At 53.3% G+C, this 23,987-nt stretch overlaps 1 protein-coding gene across 1 annotated transcript in view; it reads right to left on the bottom strand.

Annotated features, from left to right (window-relative positions):
- Nucleotides 1–23,987, bottom strand: part of DSCAML1 (Down syndrome cell adhesion molecule like 1) — a 299,027-nt gene that overhangs the window by 274,577 nt on the left and 463 nt on the right. Inside the window, exons 2-3 of the mRNA XM_004689218.2 lie at nucleotides 8,837–9,159; nucleotides 5,170–5,316 (exon numbers count right to left, since the gene is read on the bottom strand). Coding sequence (XP_004689275.1) covers nucleotides 5,170–5,316; nucleotides 8,837–9,159 — 470 coding nt within the window. The remainder of the gene's footprint in view (nucleotides 1–5,169; nucleotides 5,317–8,836; nucleotides 9,160–23,987) is intronic.

The raw sequence follows: 23,987 nt of genomic DNA, 5'->3' as shown, positions 1-23,987 counted from the left end.
GGAGCGGGGAGCCTGCCCTCCTCCTGTACTGGAACCTGCAGACAGTCCACGGTGAGGGAGGTGCTGCTCAGGAGAGGAAGCAGGAAGGAGGACCCAGCCCAGACCAGGCCACAGCCCTCACTAGCTGTGTGGCCTTGGGAAAGTTGCTTAACTTCCCAGGGCCACGACGACGTTCACATTTATGAAATTGGAGAAAACAAAAAACATTCTCTCTCTGAAGGATTATTGGGAGGATTAAAGATAATGTATGTAAAATGCCTAACACAAAGAGGTCTCAATACATGATAGATATTATCATTTATCTTGTTATTATTGTTACACTGTGACAGGTGCTATGAGGGCCTGGGGAGAGAGATGAAAAAGAACTCGTGGCACAGACCCTGCAGCAGACAGACCGAAGCCACCACCTATAGTGAAAGGCGAGATGAAAGGTGTCCTCAGGAAGAGGACTGAGCGTGATGGGTTCTGCCTGCAGGCTAATGGAGGGCCTGGTGGAAAGGGATCCTAGTGAGCCAAGTTTAAAGGCAAAGAAGAAATTAAGATATATACCAATAAGGAGAGGAGCGGATCGGGACAGAAACTCAGAGGAAACGGCAAGAGCAAATGAAAAGTGGTGAATCCCGTGAACAACCCGGAACCTAGTGTGTTATACACCTTGGACGAAGTTGGGGCACACAACTAGTTGGATTCCTCATACAGGGGGGCCATTTCCAAAGGGACCCCCTCCACCGGGTTGTTCCTTGCCCCCATTTCTCCTCGCCCCCACACTCAGGGTCCCCAGTGCCAGCCCAGCCCAGCCAAGGCGTGACAACAGCCCTGAAATCAAGAGCCCCATCCGCACAGATAAGGCAGCAGATCCAGGCTTGTCTTCTAGAGATGCATCTGGCCTGCGTGTGAGCAGTGTCCAAAACTCCCCACTGGGGCCAAGCCAGCCAGCCAGGATGCTGGTGCAGAGCATGCTGGGAAATTCCCACAAGGAGCCGGCATCCAGATAATCAGGTCTGGTGGAAATTAAAAGCTATTAGGAACGGGTTGGATTTATCTTTCTATCCAGTAACATACATTGTAATGGTGATCATGCAGGTGGGAAATTAAACCACATCTCAGCTTCACTGGGGCCTTAATTTTAATTTATGTTTGTGCACAGCCCTTTGCCCTCTTTACCCCCACTGCACACCACCCTGGAGAGCCAGTTGGGCTCCCAGCTCCTGGTTCCAGCCAGGAGTCAGCCAGCTCACAGTCGCTCTGTGCTCTCACACTCATCCTTAACTAGCCACAGAAGGAAGATGCCTAGCCTGGGGAGGGGGATCCCGGAGGGCAGAGCTGGGTGTTGCAATGACTCAGAAAAGGTGGCACTTTGGGCTGTTTGTCCAGCCTCTTCTACCCTGGAAAAGGCACAGCTAAAAGGTTGCTTGAGTTTCAATGGCCAGCTCCAGAGCCTCACCTGCCCCTCCCAACCTCGGACAGCTGGGAAGGCTCACCTGCACGCAAATATCCAGTTCACACAGCTTGCTTAGGCCCTGAGCCTTTAATTCCTCCCAACCACCTCAAAAGGGGGGTGGAGGGCCCACTCCTCATGCCGAGGGGCCTGCACCCCGCCTGTCACGCCCCCTCCTGGGACACCTGCTCTCCCTGAGGAGATGTCTCCTGGGACTCTGGCAGGCTCACAACAACCTCCCTGTTCATCCTCCTGCTTTCTAGCGCTGCACCTGCTGGCCCTGGGGTTCACAGGGGAACCGGAGCCAGCTCTGCAGACCCAGAGATCAAAGCCAAAACCTCTCTCCCCGCTCCCGAAGCCAGCCCTAAAGTGTTGAGGGAAAGGAAGCCAACACCTTGGTCCTTCCCAGACCTCAAGGCAACCTAATCATTAAGCCTCCCCCCACCTGTGAGGGCCCAGGTTCTGGTCCCTCACCTGCAGCGCCTGGAGGAAGCAAAACTCAACTCTCCCTGCTTCTCATGGACTCTCCAGGAGGGTGTTAGGGATTCATGTGCTTTGAGAAGTCTGTCCCTGGATCTAAAACACAGCTCTAGAAGGATTATGGATGGGGCTGGAGAACTGGGCAGCGGAGGGAAATTCTCCAAGCTTAAGCAAAGAAAGGAGTCCTAAAGAACCAAGTTCACCGGAGCCCTGCAGATTAGCATCAAGCCCACTTCCCTGATAATTATGCCCTTTGGAGCTGCCATCCAGCCCTGACATCAAAGGTAGCCCTGGAGCGCCAACTGGAAGGGCCGCCTGGGGAGCTCACTGCCTCCAGCTCCCACTCTCTGGAGCCCCGTTAACCCACCTTCTCCACTTTCTGATCTCTGGGCTTCTCACCACCCCGGGCCCTCCTCACTCATCCTTGTTTCCCTGCCTCTGTCCACACGGTTCCCAGATTCTTCCAATCCTACATCCACGTGCCCACTAAACCCCAGGGAGCACTTAGCCCTGGTGTGCAAGGCCAGGGCACGAGGAGCTATCCACGAGGGGATAAAACCACCCAGGTCCTGCGGTGGGGAAACTCAGCCTAGAGAGAGGCACAAACCCTGCTAACGTAGTAGAAACACACACACGATGGGAAACAGCGGTACGGACAATGTTCCCCACATTTTAACTCATTTCATCCTCACTTGAACCCTATTCAGTAGGCCAGTCCATTTTATTACAGCTGGGGAAACTGAGGCTGGGGGTAAACAATGGGGTGAGCGTTTCAAGCCCAGGCAGGCAGTGTGACCTTAATCCAGCCTCTTCATTGTTACACGCCACTGGGGGTCCACAAAACCTCCCCTAAACGCCAGTGCTGCCTTTCTCCCCTTCCTGAGGCGAGGCCCTCATTGCCTGCAGCTGGAGCTAACTGCAGGCTAACTGGGCCTCCTCTGGGCCCTGAAGAATATTTGACTGGATGTGGTACCGTTGGGGGAGGGGCTCTGTGTGGGGTTGGGAGCAAACTGAAAAAACAGTCCTGAGAGCACAGACATGAGACCCAGAAGTTACTTCTTTAAGCCTGTTTCGTCCTCTGTAAAGCGGAGGGAGGGACAATTCCTGTGGCTTTTTGTGACGAGACAATGAGATGGTGTATGAAAGTTTCTTAGCCCATTGCCGGGACTATAGTAAGCACTCAAAACAGTTTAATTATAACTGTTGTCGTTGCTATTTTAAGAGATAACTCTTAGTCCACAAACTCAAGTGTATCATACCGTGTTTCTATGTTCTTTAAATCACTTTCAATCTGACACTGCCGCATAGATGGAGATTTGACCACCGTGGCCCTCAGAGGTGCCCAGGGGCAGATGCCAAGGGGTTGGGTTCTCACCACCCCCACTGCACAGTGACCCCTGTGGGTCTCAGGCTTGCACATCAGGCCTCATTGGGCCTGGTCTCGGAGTCACTCGCAGCCACCCCTATCGGGTCCAGATGCTTCCTCCAGCCGCAGCCACTGAGCAGCCTGGTCCAGCACCCCCTGTCTCTGGCTTTGGTCTCCTGCGTGGTGCTCACCCTTGCAGGATCTCCCCGCAGCCAGAACACAGCTCTAACCATTCCTAGGTGTCCACAATTTCACACAGGCTGAGAAAACAGCTGTCTTTATGCAGTTTCAGCCTCCAACTCTGAGGCCAGGACATGGTGGCCTGGCCCTCTCCTGCAACTGAGAGAAAGGAAAGTACCAAGAGCAAATGCAGATTCATGTCTCGCAAAAGTCACCCACCACATGAGTGGTAAAGATGCCTAGAAGCTGGGTCTCTTGGTGGCACAAAGGGTTAAGTGCAGCACTATGAAGCTCTCTGCAGCCACTGTGGCCTGAGTTCAATCCCTGTCCCGGAGGTGACCCACGCAGCTCAGACCTCTCCTGACCCACCCGCTGCTCCCCTCAGCAGTGTGCTTCATCAATATGCCGTTCTGCTCTTAACCCTGTCTCTGGTGAGTCCTCTTACCACCCCTGCACCTCTGGCCTATACCCCAGTTCTTGTATGCAAAAATTAATACATCTTTTAAAGATATGCCTAGAAGCGGTCCTCCACACCACAGCCACCGAGGGAGTGTGGAGGGTGCTGCTGCCTATGCTCTCTCTCCTCCTTGAGGTTGGGCCAAGCACTGATGTTTGTCAAAGCACTACCAAGGATTCAAAGAACCCCACTTTTCAGGCCTCATGCTTGGAAGTTAGTCTTCCCCAGCGAACCTGAAGACCTTGAGCCTCTGGAATCATTCCACACGGACAGCAGTGGCACATGAAAGCTGGAGGGACACTCAGGCTATGTAGGCAAGTTCCAGAAAGGACAACCAAGGTCTTGGGTGGAGAAAGGAAGAAAAAGCAGCAGAGCCTGCAAGAGGAGCCGGGATGAAGGGAGATGCTGGAGCCGTGGAAAAACCTCTCAGTTTTAACTACAGACCTAGGGGTATTTTGAGGACTTGAGATCTTCACTTGGGGTTTCCAGATCTGCTTCCTATGGAAGAGACAACTCTGCATGGGGACAAGGACACCATGCCAAAGGGCTGGTCATCCGCTGGTGAGCTGCAACCTGGCACATCATTCATTGCACTGCAGTGACGGGCCACATCGACGATGGTGGCCCATAGGCCCTACAGAGCCTCCGTGTGTCGCAGGCTAAAGCGTCTAAGGTTGCGTCGTCACACACTGTGATGTTGGCACACAACTGCCTGGCAGAATGGACCCCTGTCACTAAGCAGCGCTTGACTGCGTTAACCCCATCTCCACACACCAAGCAAGGAATGAGGCCAGCTAGGATGGATTCTGAGGGGGCCTTTAGCCAAGTCATGAGAACAAAAATGGCCCGTAGGCATGCATACAAGTTGGGTCCCCTGAGAACCTGGGGCCACCGCTCCAGTTTTCACAGGCAGGCACAGAACACGTGGCCTCTTACCCCTCCCTCTGCGTAGTCTTACCTAGACCCCCCCATCCTGAGGGACCGGGCGAGCAAAGACCCAGTGCCTGAAGGATAGGGACCCCACTTCTCGGGGCTGTAGGACCTGTCTGTGGGGACTTTATCACACCCAGTTAATGTCACGCCATCCCACATGGACATAGCAAGCCAACACCAGAAAGCACTGTCTGTACCACAGCCTCACCAGAGCAGAAATAAATGCTCACCAGAACCAACCTGGAGAGCTCGGGTCACCTGACAAACGCCTCGGCACCCCAGCGCCACTGTTGCCGCAGCCCCGGTCTGCCTTACCTGGGATGATGGCGACTGTGTCTTTCTCCCAGGATACAACGCTAACGTATTCCTGCACTGAGGAGGGGATGAGGCACTTGAAGACGGCCACGTTTCCACGCATTGACCTTTGATCCTCCACCCTGACGGTGTAGGGTTCCCTGAAGACTGCAGAGAGATTGAGGGAAATGGGGAACAGGAGGCTGTTACACATGACGGGGCCGGGGGGGGGGTCTCAGATATCACTTCCATCACCTCTTCCACCCACCTCTCACTTAACCTGCCCAGAATTTTCTGCCATATGTTATGCCTAACTTAGCTGCAGCTGCAACTTCTCCAGGCCCCAGCCCACTGTCCGCCTACTGTAGCTCCCTCAGACCACAGGTCCCACTTCAAACCTTTCCAGTTTGGGGGCATGTGCATAAGCCGTATTCGATCACAAGGACTTTGAGGGTTCAATCTAAGTCCTGCCACGTGATGGTATTATAGGGGGGATGTGTAGGTAGCAAGGAAATACGCTATAATTCTTCTAAGGAAAGCAAACTTGATTTCCCACATCTTCTCAGGTTCAGGGAGCAATAGTTTGGGGCACGGTGACCAACATTTGACAAAATTAACTGAGACGTGATCTAACAACAGCTTTTTGTGCCACTTCAACGTGAAAGCCAGTCTAGGAAAATGTAGCACTCTCTAAAAGCGCTTAGTGGTTTGTAAGGATAATGGGAGAGAATATTGTAAACTGTGATTGTCCCTGAAAATGCAGAACCCGAGACATAAAGTCTCCGGGATTCTCTCAAGAAGTCCCCTGGCTGTGCTGTTTCTCCCACCTCCTGGCACTGTCTCCAGCCTGACTCCCAGCCCTGCCCCTGCCTCCAGAGGAATATCCCTTCCCCCAGTGTCCACAGGAGGCCTCTGGCCTCCAACCCAGAGCTGCTTCCTGGGGCACCATTACCTGCACTGCTCTGTGTGTTGGGTCCACAGTGGGGCCGAGGGGCCTGTTACAGCCGCTTCCTGTCCTCCTCGGCTTGGCCTCTCCAAGGGCCTCGCTGCCTCCTCTGCCCTCCTGGCCAGGCAGAGCTTGGCCTGCCTCGCTCTTGCTGACCGACCTCGACCCCCGCAAGCACCTGTGCAGCATGCCCTCCTGCTCCCAGCCGTGGTTGCCAGGACGACGTCCAGCTCCCTGCAGCCCCTCGGGCTTCATCAAGAGCCTCTTAATTGGCTGTGTTTGCAGTCCGGCCAGCCCGGCTGGCCCTCCCCAGACCTTTACTCTTGCCCCTTATCCATGCTGGACACAAGAAGAGGTCCAGCTGAGGAGAAGGACTTTTCCATCCTTTTGTGGGCGTGAACCTGGTGCTGCCCACATATGTGGGACAGCACAGCAGAGATGAGGGGAGCTGAGCTGCAGGGTGGAGTGAGAGGGGTGGGGTCTGGACACACAGGCTGGGGAAGGTCCGGGACCAAAGGTTAGGCTCTGCAAATAAGCCTGCCCTGCCCCTCCTTTGAGCAGCTGTGTGGACTGGAAGAGAACTAGTTACCCTTAGCGTCTCGTTCCCTTACTCGTGAAATGAGATAACAGTAATAACAGCAGCCTGTAGCAGACCTGGCTCATGGGAGGTACGTGAGCAGGCTACGCTCATGGGGCAACCTCTCTGGGATTCTCTGCTGTGCAGACACTTAACCTCTCTCTGTTTTAGTTCCTTCATTTGTAAAAACAAGACAAAACCCAGCAACGACTAGATTCTTGTGAAAAACTGCATCTTAATGATGGACGTAAGATAGGCTATCACTTTCTCGTAACCCAACCCGCCAAGCTATGCGGGCCAGAACTGGCCTCCAAACCTGGCCTCAGGACCCCAACCCAGTGTCAGGGCAACAGTGCAAAGGCCCTACACCTGGAAAGAGCCTGGGGGACCTGTGCAGGCCTGCGAGCCCTGGTTCCTGAGAGCTCATGTTTTACACCCAAGCACCAAGAGGATGAAGGCCAGCTCTTTAATCAGGAACTCTAACCTGGCCCTCCCTGGTGGTGCAGCAGGTTAGGGCGCAGCACTGCAAGTGAGCTGCGGCTGCTCCAGTGTGAGTTGAGCCCTAGCCTGGGAGCTGACCCACATGGCACAGCAGACCTCTCCTGACCCGCCCGCTGCTCCCCTCACAGTGTACTTCATCAATTTGCCTGTTCTGCTCCCCACTCTGTCTCTGATGAACCCTCTCACCACCCCTGCACCTCTGGCTTGTACCCCAGTTCTGTATGCATACATAAATCTTAAAAAAAAAAAAAAAAGAACTAACCCACCTCACCCCCTTCCACACCTCCATCCTTGCTACCTTGAACCTTGTGAGAAGCAGGAGGACTCAGGACATCTAAATCTTGCGGGGTCTGTTAATAGGCATGCAGGGACATGAACCCACACTCCTCTGCCCAACACAAATGCCAGGAAAGATGGCACCCCAAATCCTGGTGACCTCCCAGTGAGCAACTAGAACACAGTCTATTCTCTCCCATCTGAAAAGCTGTTTTCAAAGCTCAGTTCCCAAATTTCAGTATTTTATTGCTGTGTGCGGTGGACCTGACAGCTGACTATGATGTACTGGGTGACGTGCGTGACCTTTACGCGAAGAGTCACTGATCTGAGCCGCTCCCTGGCCTCCTGGCCCGACCCAGAGGAAAAAGACTTTCTATTTTCTTTAAAGAGACCACCTGAGAAACCCTCACTTCTTCCCTCAATGATTCCAAAGACCAAAATCCTTCACGGCTAAAAGTTTTCCATCATGAATTCACATAAATGCCTGTTCTCGTGAGAAGTGTTATACTCAAACGTCCATAGAAGTAGGATGAGTAAATCAGGCACCAGAGAGTCAGGCGAGAGAAGACTCTGCAATGAGGGAGGAAGGCAATGGGATGGGCCTAGGACTCCGGAGAAGGGGAGTGAAGCAGGTGTCCCGGTTGAGAGGGGGGCTGTACTCCCCAAATGATATCATTTTCTAAACAGATGGCACATAGATGAAATTTGATTTAAAAAATAATAAAACAAAATAAAATAAGAAGACTTTACAGCAATGAGAATGAACAACCTACAACCACACACAGCAGGAGCGAGAAGCCCACAGACATAATAATGAGCAAAGGATCCAAGAGAATGCACCCTGTAGGGCTCCATTTATAGAAGGCGCAGAGATACGCAATACCTATACTGCCAGGAGCCCGGGCTGCGGTGTTCCCTGGGGGGACCTGTGGCTGAGAAAAAGCCAGAGGGGGCTTCCGAGGGGCTGATATGGTATATCTTGATCCAGACACTCGCTACACTTGGTGAAAATTCATCCCCACTACGTACTTACAAGAGGGCACTAACTTGCTAGGCGTTGTATGTCAATAAAAGGGTTTTTTTTGAGACACCCGCTGGATGTTTTCCATGAGTCAAGCACTGGCACCAACCCTCCAGTTAATTTACATGAGTGCTGTGTCATTTAGCTATCACATATAGTGACGAGCAGAGCCCACTACTATACATGCTGCAGATGAGCAAAGTGAAGCTGGGAAAGGAGTATTTCCCGCCCGAGGGGGTGGCGTCTTCCAGGCCCTCCCCTGCTCCTCCCAGCACACTGAACCCTTATCTTCAGAATAAGGGGGCACAGCTCCCATGCCCCACCCTCCAGACAGAGGGGGGTTGGGGCACCAGCTCTGGCTCCTTACCTGCTTTAACGCGGATGTTGGGGCTCCGGATCTTGCCGGCTGCATTCTCCGCGGTGCAGAAGTAGTCATTGTCGTGGATAAAGCTATTGAAGGCGGAGGGGGAGAAGGGGTAGAGCTGCAGCGTCCCGTTGGCGTGGACGTGCCGGATGTGTGGCACGTCGTAAATGTCGTCCCCCGTGGCCAGGTACCATCGAAGGGCCGCGCTGGGGGAGCCGGCGGCCGGGCAGGGCACCACCACCCCCACGGAGCTGGAAAAGGTCACCTGCTGCAAGGAGTCATTTACAAAGTAGAGGCTGGTGCCGACATCTTCAGGGCGGGCTGCAGGAGAGGCAGGGTAGAGGCTCGGTTAACCGTTCCAGCGACACTCTGCTGCCTCAGCCACACTCATTCATGCAGCACAAGCATCAGCCATTCAGCAGGCAGGCGTTCAGCCCTGAGGATACACAGGCACTGGTAAAGCGGACTCGGGGGCCTGGCCTACCCAGGAGCAGCTCCCAGTCTAGCACAGGAATGGTGGAAGTTAACACGTGGCATCCTCCGTGCCAAACCAAGTCCCCGGAGAGAGACTGCCACTCCTTTGCTGTGGTGAGGGGTCTCATGCATGAGCCACTGTTGGCAATGGCACACTGGGGGAGACTCTGAAACTGCTCAGGTGATAAGTCTTCAGCACCCACTGTACGCCAACAGCTTTACACTCATCACCTCAATTCATCTGCACAACCCTAAGAAGAGATGGGCTCAAGGTTTTTGTATCATTCCCTTCTGTTGGCTGAGAGTAGTTACTCAATTTGCCTGAGGTTCACAGAGCTGATAAGCTACAGAACTGACATGTGAGCCCCTGGGTCCTAAAGGGGACCTCAGAGGAGCCCTCTCTCATGGTGCAACAGGTTAAAGCGCAGCACTATGCAGCCAGCTGTCGCCACTGCAGCACAAGTTCAACCCCCAGCCAGGGAGCTGAGCTGACCCACATGGCACAGCAGACCTCTCCTGTCCTGCCCACTGCTCCCCTCAGCAGTGTATTTTAGTGGATCTGCCTGTTTTGCTCCCCACTGTCTCTGGTGAATCCTCTCATCCCCCACCCCGCCCTTCTAGCCTATACCCAAGTTCTTGTATGCATAAATAAATACATCTTAAAAAAATAAATAAATAAAAAGGAGCTCATCCCATAGAGGAAAGGTGAAAGGTCTCAGGAGCAGGTGCCAAGAGGAATGGCTTCGGGAATGAGGGGAGGGAAGCCTGCTACCCTGGGAAATTTGGAAAATGCACAGCCAGGGTGCCGGCTGAGGACCTGGTGGGTAGACAGGGCTTGGCGGAAGCTCAACCCAGCCCTGGGCCAGACTGACTGTGGTGCTCCCTGCCCTCTCTGAGCACCTCTGAGGCAGATGGACAAGACTGCCAAGGCCCCCTCCAGCTCTGACATGTTGCCTTTGCGACACTCGGCCACAGGGGACCAAGGGCTTCGCAGTGCTAACCTGAGCACGGCCACCTGCCGAGAGTGTCCTACGGGCAGCTCGTCCCCCAGAGCCTCCCAGCCTTCGAGGGCAGCATCAGGGCCCTCACTCCTGCCAAAGAGCCTGCCCCCATCGGCAGGGCCACCTCCGAGCCAGTGGCGGCGGCAAGTCCAGAGAAAGAGAGGGCCTGGCTCAGGTCTCCAGCTGGAAGATCCTCCGTCTCCACGGGGAAGATCAAGGAGCAAACAAACCATCCTGCTGCTTGTTTAAAGAACGTTGCAGGGGACCCAACTTGACCTCAATTTCCACAACTTTATGGGAAGGCGGAGGGCCCGCTTCCCGGCCATATTAATATTCTCGGCTTAACTCTGATCCGACCCTCAAGGGAGAATACACCGGGCAGCTCGTCGGAGAAGGCCATTAAGCCTCATTGGTCAGAACAATTCTCATCATCTCATAAAGAGCCGTGATGAAGCCATTAGCCGCCATCCTGGAAAACACATTCGTGGGCTCCTCGCAGCCATGGCAGGGGCAACGTCTGTAGCAGCAAATGCATTTGCTGTTCCCACCAGGCCGTGCACCCTCACAACCGAGAGGCCTCTGCAGAGAGGGCGCAGCATGGCCTTTCCACTCGCCTCACACAGCCCACCTCCCCCACAGCCCGGTGCTGGTGGGTGAGCACGTCTGCTCCGGGGCGAGGGAAGTGGCACCTTGGGGGGCAGCAGAAGCTCTAAACCACACCAGTCACAAAAGTTGGTGTCTGTGCCAGGATGATAACATCAGAGTGTCTCACGAGGAAGCAGACAGAGGCCTAGGAGGCTGCTCTTAGGCCCCACCTGCCAGGCCCCCGCCCATCAGCCTGCTCACCCCTGGATATTCCTCAGGCAAACCCTTCACATCAGGCACTGCACCTCTAGGCCCGCTTGCAATCTTCCTGGCGGCCCTATGAGGCAGGTGCCATCATTACCCCAGCTCACAGATGAGGGAACTCAGGCACTGAGAGAACAGGCCACAGCCGGTGAGTGAGGACTCTGGACGCAGAGGCAGGTGGTGTGGGCTCTGTCTGATTTCTTACCCATTAGATGATTATAATCACTAATTAATAAATTAATAATAGATCTAAAACAACCCAGCCACCATGTCAGTTGCCCATGTCAGTTGCCCATGTCAGTTGGCCAAGGACAGGATCAACACACGTGCACACATCCCTAAGACCCCTTGTGGGACTCCATATTTCAGACAACTAAAGGCTTAGCCTGTGGAAGCAGGGACATCACTCTGGGGTTCTGGATGCTTCCTGAGACAACCTAGTTAATCAGACAACCTCACGGTGGCAGCTTTATGGACTTGGGGAGCCAAAATCCATCAAGGAACAAAAAGACACTACGTTACACCTGACAGTGGATTTAGGAAGCAAAGCGCTGTCCTTGCTGGAGGGGATTCAGAAATTGTCTGATTCAAGGGGCAGGGTGAGCGAATATTTAGGACTGAGTACCCGGGTGTGCTCATCAGTGATAACAGCACTGGCAGTGGTACAAGCCACCGTGGATTGCTCAGTTAACGACAGGTCAGGCTTGCTGCAAGAGCTTCATAGATACTATTCAGCTAATCTTCATGGATCCCTAGGGGATGTTGTTATTATTACCCCCATCTTACCAGTGAGGCCAATAAGACTGAGAAATTACCTAACTTCCCCAAAGTTACAGTGTGCTGATGGTGGGAATGAACCCAACTTGGTCCCAACTTGGTCTGACTTCAGAACCTGGGGATGAAATATCTGTTGTCTGAGTCACACCGCAGACAAATCAAAACGCAAAATTGGTTGCCCAGGCTGAGTACCTCTCCCCATCCTTTCTTCCATGCCAACCACCACCCCCTTCCAACCCCAAGACACATTTCTATTCTCCTCTCCCTCCAACCTCCCTGCCTGCTGTGCCAGCCTCTGCCCTGGGACTGGTCTCCCACCAGCATCACCCACAATGACAGCCACCTTCCTGTACTCCGGACCTTGGAGCCTGCCAGAACCAAGGACGCAGGGATCTCAGCAACTACAAATGGGTAGGTTTAATTGATGAATTGACTGGGGTTGTCCAGCCACCTGTCAGGGCTGATGAATCGGTAGATTTATAGTGAAAGGTGAGTAGCCTCATATTTCTCCCACCCTGGGATGTGAAATGCTGTCTTCTGAGTCTGGGGGAACTGGGGAGCATTCGACAAACCATTCATTTCTGCTTACAGCTCTGACAGTGCATTGTCATTATGAAACATCACCCTCAGGTGTAAAACAATAGCATTTTGCACTTACTCTGGGCTCATATTTTACTATCACAAGGCACCTGTCAGCCTGGAATGCAGAAGCCCTGAAATAAACATTCGCTTAGCCTCACCCCACCTGCCAAGAGAAGAGTGAGCAAATCCAAAAAGGGGAAACTGAGGCCACGGCCACCAAGGATCTCAAGTCTGCTGGGTGCTAAGATGATGCTGAGACACAAAGGCGTCAGGGAATGTTTGCAGTAGCAACGGGCAGGTTCAGTCACCCAGGCCTAGAGAAGGGAGTAGCAAGAACCTGATACAGAGCCTTACTCTGGAGCCCCACAGTGTGTGGAGCTTCCCCCACCACCTCAGACCTATTTGCCTCAGCAAATTTAGGGGACTTAGCAGTGTCACACAAGAGTATTGACAGAATTACGTTCCCTCCAAGGGCAGCTCTTGCTGTGTGACCTCAGGTAAGTTACTTGGCCTTTCTGAGCCTCAATAATGTCATTTACGAAAAGAGTCAAATTGCTCTATCCCATTTGCCCCCTGGGCTGCCCAGCAGGAAATGAGAAAGTTCTCAGTGCCCCCAAAACAAGGATGTGTGGAGATGAGGAATGGGATTGTGTCAAGGCCCAGCTCTTACCTGGGAATCCAGGTGCCTAAAGTTTCCGCAAAGGGTGCCCACCTAAGGCAGCTCCACTCTAAACCCACAAAACCCTGTATGCTTCTTCTTCTTCCCGACACTCAACATCCCCTCCCCTCAGGTCCTTTCTCCCCAGGCATCAGGAGAGATTCTGGTTCCTCCAGGAGATGTTTTACTGATTATTCACTGAGCCAGCACCAAGTGGTACTGGAAGCCCCAAAGACTGAAGAGGATGGCCCCAACATCCAGGGGTTTGTGGAGATGATGAACAGGCAGGCAGGGGTAACCGGCAGCCCAGGACAGTGTGGATGAAGTCCTGATTCAGACAAAAACTGCCAGGAGGGAGGAGCTACTGTTACCGGGCAGCCAGGAATAAAGCTGTGAGCAGGGAGGTGGGGAGCTGAGAAGAACCTCCAAGGAGGTGGGACAAAGGAAAGGCACTGCCAGGGACAGAATGGCCTAAACAATGACAGTGACAGGAACGGATGTGGCACGTTTGGAGGACCCAGCAGAAACCTTCCAGGCAGGAGTGCTGGGAGGACTTGGGGAGCACAGGCAGAAAAACCCAACTGAGCTCCTTTGCCATTGTAGTCCTGTGCCTGGCTTCATTTCGGATGGACTATTTCCCTGGACTGCTAACATTGGCTAAGTGCCTACTGCGTGCCAGGCGCCAGGTTTGCCAGCTTCAACCATCTTCCCATTGTGTCTCCACACAAAGGTACAAGGTGGAACCTGTCTGATTTCATAGGTGAGGAAAAAGAGGCTCAGGGGGAGAAATTCCCCCAGCTCCTACAGAGAAGCGGTGATGAAGCCAGCAGGCAGTGGGGGTCTGTCCAGCTCCCCAGCCTGAGATTTTCCCATCACAACAATGAAGAGTTCAAAGTAAAGAGGTTTCCCCCTCATTCCCTCTCTGAAAGCCAGTTCCAGTTCGGAAAACAAATCCGCAGACAGGAAGCCCCTACTTTCCCCTTAAATCCCAGCTACCCTCTCCTGTCCCCTCTCTCCAGCTCCTTCCCTCCTCTGCAGGCAGAACCAGGCAAATTTACAGAGAGAGAAGGAGAGGAAGGGGAACACTTCATAAATAAAGAGAGAGACGTTTGGATCAACAGCAAAGCTTCTCCTGGTCAAAGGGGGAAATGGGTTTTTAATAGGAAATGGAAGGCCCGGGCCAGGCTGTGATGTGACAGACGCCCAGACTTAAACCCATTTAAGCTTTAACACTGAGCACCGCCCCGATGCCTTGTTTCATAAAACAGGCTCCAAATCGCTAGGAGATTAGAAGAGTAGAAATAGCACAGCAATATTTTTAAACCAGAGATCGCCCCAGGCATCTGGGCTGCCCCCAGGGTCACTGCTGAAACCTTAGCAGCCACCCACTCACTCACCCACAGCCAAGGGCCTTCTGTCTGGCCTCTAGGATTAGCTGGGCCAAGGTAACTCGACACCCTCAGAGGTGACACCCACACCTGCCTGGGTCAGAAAGGGGGGTCTGGCCAGGGAGGCTTCCTGTGAGCTGCACATTGAATTATCCCTGTGTCATCATCTCCAGTCACTGTAAATGACAACCTGAGGGGACTGAAATATTAACACCTTGCCACCTCCACAGGGAGAAGTGAGTCATATTGTTCTCTTTCGTTACAATATTTACTCATCTCATTCACTGGACTTCTCATCGAGAAGTATCACCGGGGTTGGGGTTGCTGCAGGACACCCAACCTGCTTGCCCCAGGTGACAAACTAGATTCTGCTAGGAGCTTTCTTACCAGGGGCCGTGGGCACAGAGCAGGAGGTGGTGCAGCTTCAGGGAAGCAGGGGTTGGGGTGGCAGGGCTCCCCTGCAGGGCTGTGAGCTCCCTGATGTAGTGACAGCTCTGTCCCCTGGGCAGACAGAGCACAGCAGCTGCCCTCAGCACAATGGTTCAATGCGCAGACTCAAGTGCCAGACTCCCCAGGTGTGAACCTGACTCTCCCAGGTACAACCTCACACAAAGATGACCCCGCCTCTCTGTGGCTCACTTTCCCTACCTACAGAGTGAAGGAAACATATCTACCCGAAGTGCTGCTGCACTGGGTGGGTTCATGGATGTGACAGTTTTGGTGTGTGTAAGGGTCTGGCCCCACCTGAGTCTTTTTGCTATTGTTTTCGGTTTTATCACGGTAGTAGGTAAGCTCTATTTGTAGAACAAATATTCCACAGTAAATACTCAGCTCCCATCTAAATAATAATACCACCACCAATGGCTTCAGACAGTAATTCTCAAACAATACCATGTATACGAAGCTCCTGGAGACCTTGGTGAAGACATAGCTCCTAAGAGAACAGTCGCCCAAGCTGTCACAGGAGACTACTTCTGATGCAGATGGTTCTCAGTCTACACTTGAAGAAACACTCCATAGAAGAACATAGATTTGCCATACCCGACTGCAAACAGCACCTTTCCCAACAATAGAGGGTGTGATAATTCAGAGCTCTCATGGTCTTGGCTGACAGGACCTTAAGTACCTTAATTTGATGATCAAGTTAATAAAATAATGGGGGCATAATCAACAACCTCCACTGCCCTGGGGTCTCACGCAGAGTTCTTTAGGCAGATGTGGCTTGATGCAATTTCTTGGATTCATTTGCCAGGTTGATTAGGTCACTGTATTTCCACACAGAGGTTTCCAGACGATAGATATTAGTTGCCTTCACTCTGATTGTTCTCATTCTATACCTGGAAAAACCGGGCCCACAGAGGATTAACTAACTGGTAGGGTCTCATGGCCACCCAAAACCCTAGAGAGGAGCCACAAGAGAGGGTCTTCTTGCCCCTTCATCAGAAAAACCCCTTCTTGTGTGTTTGCCACCTGGACATAGTTTAGATTCTGGGGAGGAGGAGGACAAGTCACCTCAGACAGGAGCATTTCCAGGCAACCCGAGTTAGCACTTCCCAGGACAAGATGGAGCAGGTGGGCTCAAGACCACACCTCTGACACTTACTTCTCCATCATCATAGCCACCACTACTATTAGGCATTTATTTTGTGCCAGGCATTGTGCGAGGCCCTCTTCTTGCATTAGAACACTTTTAAGTCTCATAAAGGTCCTTCAGTGTGGCCACTAATGACCCCATTTTACAGGTAAGAAAATGGGATCTGAGCTAGACTTTCCTAGGCTTGCACAGCTAGTGGAGGCAGCTGCCATTCAAACTGAGGTCCCTCTTGCTGGGCTGGTTTTTCTCAAAGGAGGTGCTAAATTCTCACCTATTCTCAAGGTGTGACCATACCATAATACTGGCTTCTGACAAAGAAGCCAGTCATCTTTGCATACAGCAGTTCAGAGTTATTTAGGGCTATCCCCGGCATCAGATATTTCGCCCTTCATGCACCCCTGCTCCCCATTACCAGATGTCCCTGGGCTGAGGCCCTACCCTGAGAGTGGCACTGCTCCAGGACCCACATATTGCACACACCACCCCCAACCCCAGTCTATCAAAAACATGTTTTATTTTTCTCTTTTTAACAAGATTCGTAGCACAAACATAGCTCCCATAACCATCAACCAGAAACCTCTGCGATCCAGTGAAGATCACTCATCCTTCAACCTACAAGGCCCTTCACTGTCCGCTCTTCGAGAAGTTATGAGCAACAGCTGACAGTCAAACAGACTCTTTAATCTTCCAGTGCCTTCTAGACACTGCCTGTCAAAGGAAGGGCTCTGATGGCCAGAAAGTTCTTTCTAGGGAGTCAGCTCAGACAGCACAGTTGTCCCCAGAGAATCCTAGATTTAGATTGTTAACACTTGAGGGATTTAGGAGATTATTTTGTCCAATCGCCTCCACTGACAGATGGGAGAGTGAGACTGGGGGAGGTAGGAAAGTTCTCCCCAGGTGCAGTGACCTGGCTGGGTCTAGACACCCCTCTCAATTCCCGGCACTCCACCTCAGAACCCAGCTGCCCAGGGGCAGCGGACCATGGTAGAGATGGAAGGAGGCCACGAGAGGGGAAGCACCAGCACCCTGCTGGCTGCCAGAGGAGAAGCCTCAGATGGGCAGGACTTGCGTTGCCTGTGGTAGGCGTTGGGGTTGGGGGGTGAGGTTGGAGGGGGGGTTTCACCTGGTTCTGACAGAACCAGTGTACAAAACCAAGGCGAGGTGAGCTCTGATAGAGAGGGATCCACAGAAACTGGCTGCCAGAAAGGTAAGCACCTCGGGGCCGAAGGACAACGCGGAAGGGAGCAGAGCGGGAGGCAAGCTGCAGCAATCAGCCTCAGCTTAGGGCATGGAATCCATGTCCTCAGTGGTGCCTTCCACCCGGCAACATTTTTACCCACGGTGGTCCCCCAAAACTGCCCCTCCCTACCCTCCCAAAACAGCGAGGCTCTGGGAGGCTGCCCCAGAAACAGGCCGTCCGTGACCCTGACTCAGTAGGGCTCGCAGAACCTGGCTTGCGGCCATTGCTGTCACCGGAAATGAGGTCACACCAGGCGGAAACGTGTGCCTACAGCGCTGGCCACAGGCGACTGTGGCTGCGCGGCGGGGAGAAGGCTGGGAAGTGTGTCCAGACACCTCAGGGATAGACCTGGACCTGAGCACCCGGGGAGGGAGCTGGGGGAGGCTGTCCACTCCCCCCACCCCTACTGGGCACTGGCGCCACAAGGAATCTGCCAAGTCTGCTCGGAGAAGTACGGTTGCCAGCCTGACTGTGCCTCATCAGCTGTTCCCATGTTGATGAAAAGCAAAGGCTAGGAAAATTCTCCATATGTGGGGGGCCGCTCTATGAGGGAGGGGGAGACAGCCACACACAGCTGTGAGACCTTCCGTATTCCTGTATGATGAAATGACAGTAATTACACTTCACATTTCTGCAGAGCAGTTATAAGGCTAAAGCTGGTTTGCAGTGGTTTCCACATGTGTGTGGCTGCCTGTTGCCCAGTTCCGTTTACCATTGTCTTATAATAGTAAGCAGCAGGCATTACCACCCACCCTTAGGACAGCCAGGACAGGGTTCTTTTGCCCATGTTACAGATTAGCAAACTGAGGCACATGAGCTACCAGATAACTTGCCTATTTGGACAGGCTGAGCCTTGTTTTATAGGTCCATGGACAATGCTCTAACGTGCACGTGTGCACACGCGCGAATAGGCAACTAGTGCTTGAATAACTCTGCTTAATGAAGTTGGTGACCTTGGTAAGCATCAAAGCAAGCATCCTGTAGAACAAGAGCACCAGGAGTTAGGGTAGGGGTGGCTGAATGGATGAGGGGAGAAGCAGCCGGATGGCGAGGTAGTAACCAAGGCTAATGCTCTTCACGCTAAAGTGGGGCTGGACAGGCATCTGTTCAACAGGGCACACAGGCTGCTGTTCCCATGACCACCACCACCACCACCACACCCCCACGCCCTCACCCCCCACCCCCGTTCACAGAACCCACAGGCTACAAGCTGCCATGGGTCACATGTTTTGGCAGAATGGGTCATGGGGGAGCAATGTCCAGGCACATCCAAGGTCATGGGCTGTCAAGAATGGCTTCTGTGCACAAAACCACCAGAAAAAAACACAAAGTTTATACCAACAGGAAGATACACAGAAATTCACCCAGTTACAAGTTTGGGAGGTTCACTCTGTGTGCTCCATTTACCAAGGCTTAACAGATTTAAACCTAGGAGGCTTCTCATTCTGTCCAACCATGCTAGAGATCCAGCCACCAACCTCACACCTTTCTTTGACAAGTATGAAGCTGTCTTTGTCTCACTCTCAACTGCAAGGCTGAGCCAACCTCTGCCTTTGCCTTTTCCACTAGTCTTTGCCTATCACTAGCTGTGCCAGGGAAAAAGACTGCATTGCACTCCCCAGGGGCATCCAGATGCCCGCATGGTCTCCCCTATCTTGCTGAGAAGTGCTGCAGGCTGCCCAGCAAGGTGATACAAGAAACCAGTGACGACCCTGCCCTGGCCACCACTCAGTCTTTTTGTTGCAAAGTCTAAATTAGATGACTTGACAAAAGCTGCATCTTGTTAACACAACTCCTCTGGACAGGAGGTCATCTGTTGGGGGTGAGAGCAAGGTGGGAAGGTGGGAGTAGTGCAGAAAAAAAAAAAAAGCTTCATGTTTATTGAGCACCAATGATGTTCTGGCTACTTTTCATGTATCCTCTCCTTGATTCCCATTTCACAGCTGGAAAAAGTGAGACTCGCAGAGGCCCAGATCATCGTCGAGTAAGTATGAAGCCAAAATGTGAATGGAGGGTTTGCCTTACCATCGAATTGCACTTTTATTTTTCTATACAACTCCAATATATAAAATACACTGGTTTGTGAAGTGCTGCCGGCCAGCCCTCCAGCCCTCCCTGAGGCTCCACCCAATGCCTTAGGGTGCCATGGCACATCCTTGGGAAACCAGGGTAGACCAGAGTCCACCTGAGCCCATAGATGTGCAGAAAAACACCCCAAGAGGCCTCGAAGCAGCACCTGCAAGGGTGGTGCTTGCTCAGGGCCCCGGAAATGCAAACAAAACCATCCCTGAAGCTGCACCCCCACGGCAGACATCCCAGCTAGCTCCCCAGGAAGGAGCACCCCAGCTGCCCTGAACTGTTGGCCTCTCAAGCATCATTCCCAAATCTCCACACCCTTCCTTCCTTCTATGACCTCAGTGCCTGCCTCCCCTTGGCCCCACTGAACCAAATGCATGGAAAATGGTAGAAGAGGCTGGAGGGCTCTGACCTGTCTCCTAGAGGCTATAACACCCTCCCTCCCATGATGAATGCTGACAAGCAAGGAGGGAGAAAGAGCACTTCACTTCACTTCACACCCCCACCCCACTGTTTCTCTACCTGCTGACTGTTGCCCTAAGCACCTAGCTCCTCCAGAAGAGTGTGCCCCACTCTACACCCTCTTCTTCCTGCCCCACTCTGCACCCTCTTCTTCAACCCACACCCCAAGTTCGGTCTGCCTTAGGATGTCTCTGCCCATTGCCACCCATTGTACCCCAATAGTGAGCTCTGGGGTTGCCTTGCCAGATGAAGAACTCAGTGCTGAGTGCCTGTAGGACTATAACTCAGAGGCAAGATAGAAGCACTTTAAAACACCAATCCTCCCTACTCTTGCTGCAGCCCCCATTTCCATGCAAAGAAAATACCACTGCCTGGCTGCAACTAAGGAAGGCTGAGATCAAGATGCTATTCATAGAGAAGAAGGTTCTGGGCCTGGCTAGGTGAGTATGCAAATCTGCATGCAAATTAATGCAAATATAGGACCTGCCCTTGGGTTCCGGCCCCCTGCCATCTCTGCTGCCTATGGCTCACCCCATTCAGACACCTGGGTGCCTGCCAGCTAGAATCTACCGGGTTAGGGGTTCTGACAACACTTCAGGAGCTGGGGGCTCTTCCCCTGACAGTTTCAAATGTCCTCAAAAAACATGTCCTCCCGGATCATGTGGGAGGAAAGAATTTCCCAACTTGGTATCTGCACCCCTCCTATAAAAACACTCTCTGAATATCCACCTTCACTTTAACTCATCCACAAATAAAATCAATCTACACCAGGTCAAGCACAAGTTACAACATGAAATTCCTGAAGATACAGAGAAGGTAAGGGGGGCTGGAGGTCTGCACCCCTCTGTCAAAGACCAATAGCAGGTGAGGTGCTCTGGGCAGACCCTCACCCTGTGTCTGGAGGCTCCTAGTCACCCTGTGCAGTGCTGGCCTCTTTAGCAAAGCATCACGGGGCCGGGGCCAAAGACCCTCTTTGCTCGCCCACCCCCTCCCTATTCTTCAATTTAAGAAAAATAAGCCTCTTTAGCCTGTCTCTTGGGATCTGTTCAACTTAAGCGCTGCTTTTGGGTCAACTGCTTACTTGCTTTTTGTTCCTAATTGAGCTCCCCATTCTGCTGCAGAAATGTATTAAAGGCAGCTGACTTTGATGGCCAGAAATATGAAGCACTGGAAAGGACAGCCGGGGATCATGGCAAACCGCCCCCCCCCCCATGTTATTCAAGCACCCAGGGCCTTTCTGCCTACCTACCCCCTCCTTGATGCCCACTGCCCCCCCCAAGTTGTGTCTCCCATTTTAAGATTTTAAAAACACATTGCCCCAATGCCCCCCCTTTTTAATTAGACACTGAACAGAGTATTAGAGATTTTCTTAATGGCTTGACGAAGGCTTTTAATTTGGTCTCCTCAAGAGGGAAGAACCATGAGTCCCCATCGGAGAGGTTGGGGTGGGAAATGAAAAAATCAATGCAACCCATTATTTTGGCTTTTAGAAAACAGGAATTTTAGTGCCGGGGAAGCTTGTTCTTTTACACAGTAAAAATGCAAATGCAGGGAACACAGATGCTGGCACGCTGGATATAACAACGGAGACAGCCTCGCTGGGGTTCATCTGGCTGCCCAAACCTGGATTTGTTTTGGCAATAATAAGGCAGTTATTGGAGACTCGATAACTGATTATTAAAACACCTCCCCAGTTTAGTTCTAGGGAATCGGTCTGAGCTCCGGCTTCATCAAAAAAAAAAAAAAAAAAAAAAAAGGTATTTCAAGAGGAATGGAAATAACAGAAGCTTAAAACACATTCAATAACTGCTTAATTCCACACAGAGGACGCTCCATCTCATCTTGTTTTCTTCTCCTCTCTCCCTCTGCCTCCCCTCGCTCCTCACAGATGGACGTACAAATTATTGCAAGAGGATATTGTTTTCTGTAACAGGCTCCAACATTCACATTTACATTTTCCTTGGTGCCGCGGGGGTGACTGGCAACGGGAGAGAAAATACACCAAACCCCATCTTCCCCGCTTTCACGGAATCACATCTTCCCCTGCGCCTCCACAAGAACCCCCACCTCTATGCTACCCCAACCAGAACAGGCCCCGGGGACCAGCCTGGCACCTAAGACCCAATTAAGGCACGAAGGAAAAGAAAGGCCTGTCTGGCAAGTCGCCCGGGCACCCAGCACAGATGCCGGAGCCTCTGAATGGCAGGGGTGCCAGGGCTCTGTGGGCCATAAGGCCACTCAGGTGCTACCACACCTGGCACCTCCAGCCTACCCAGAGGCCCAGGACCAGCGGCTACTTCCTTCTCAAGTTGGAAAGGATTTTGTCCCTGTGGACTAACCTGTCACCTTCTGGGCCTTTCTCCACCCCCCAGCCTCATCAGCTCCCTCCTTATCAAATAGCATGAGCTTCTTTTATTAATGGCCAGCTTCTGGAAAGGGGACAGACAGAAGTGTCCATTAGGTATCCGCTAAGGGATCTCCACTCCTGGAGACGGCTGTTCTGAGAAAGGTCTTCAGAAAGTGGTGGGCTGGCGGGGGAAGGGGCTGAGGACAAAGCTGGGCAAGACTGTGGCCTGTGCTTTCTCCCCTGACAAAATGGAAAAAAGGGGTGGGGGGTGGTAGAGAGAACTGGTGAGAGAGAAAGCTGCTGCGCCTCACCTTATGTATTTTTAATATTAATGTAATTAAAGCTGCAAGCCAGCCAGCCTGCGGGGGCGGAGGGAGGCAGGAAGAGCCTGGAGAGAGGGAGACTGGGGTGTGTTGGGGGGGTGGGGGGTGTTGAACAGGAGGCAGGCTTCCTGCCCGTAAAGTGGTGTGAGAGGGTACCATGCGAGGGGTAAGGGGCTAGCCTAGACCAGCCTTGGCGTGTCATCCAGTGGGCCCCATCAGGTCGGAGAAACTCAACTACTTTGTCCACGATTAAGCCACCTCTCAATCCGCACCCTGATCTTTGGGTTCCTCGGCCTTCTTTCCGCCTTTGACCTGGGCAGTATTTACAAATAAAATAAGGTCACGCTCCTCCCCCCAAGCTATGAGATGCTGCTGTCAGTACCCCGCAGGCTGCAGACTCCAAACCCCCGGGACACGGGCTCTGCAGGAACTGGACCCCGCCTAGAGCCGACCCTCCGCTGAAATGCCCTTCTCCCAGCCCCCCGGGGTCTAGAGTTGCAGCTCCGCCAAGGAAGCTGCCAGGGTGAAGCCGGGAAGAAGCCGCCCCAGGGCGCGAAGGAAAAAAGTTAGAGGGCTGAACAGGTACAAGCTGAGCTTGCAGGAGCGTGAGCTCCGCCGCGCAAGGGCGCGGAGATCGGCCGCCTCATCTCCCGCCATCCGCGCGCCGGGGGACTCGTCCTCTGCGATAACCTGGGAGCCCGACTGCCAGCTACGGCCTGGTCCCGCCTCTGTGCCCAGGTGACTGTGGTCGGAAATGCCTGCCCCCTGCCAACCCCCAGTGCTGGCTACCTCCAGGCTCAGGTGTGCGTAGCGCCCCAGTAACAGGTCTGGGCATGCCGGACACCTGGACCCACCCCTAGCAACGCCCTCTCTCCGGGGAGAGGGACACGCCCCCCGCCCCCCCAACCCCCGACGAAGACTTTCTTCGTCTGGTTCACCAGGCAGGGAAGCGGGGGCTCTAGCATCTTGGGGCGCACGGTTCGAGGTGGCCAAGGCGGCGCAGCCAAGCCGGGGCGAGTGCCTGAGGCAGGGGGGTGAGGTGTGGCTGGGGCACAGCGGCCTCTGGTTTTGCAGAACAAACTTGCTCTCCGAGGGGCCCCCAGCTTTCCCCGCCCTGCATCCAGCCCCCGCGCGGACAAGCGCCATGCGGCGCGGTGCAGGGGGTCCGGGGAGGCGGAGGGGTGCGCGGTGGCAGAGGACCCGTCAGCCGCGGAGTCCGAGGCCCGAACGAGCGAGGACGCAGGTGAACAGTCACGGTCTGAGGACACCTCGACTCGGCGGGCGCCTCGGGGTCCCACAGCCCCACACCGCAGGAAGCGGGCACCGGGCTGGGGAGCCGCGCGGGCAGAACTGCGGCCCGTCAGGGCGCGGGGAGCGGGGAGG

This window comes from Condylura cristata, unplaced genomic scaffold, assembly GCF_000260355.1.
Source record: "Condylura cristata isolate star-nosed mole 26May11 unplaced genomic scaffold, ConCri1.0 scaffold00025, whole genome shotgun sequence".
Taxonomy (NCBI): domain Eukaryota; kingdom Metazoa; phylum Chordata; class Mammalia; order Eulipotyphla; family Talpidae; genus Condylura; species Condylura cristata.
Note: the sequence above shows the minus strand (reverse complement) of the source record. Positions and strands in the feature narration are given on the sequence as shown.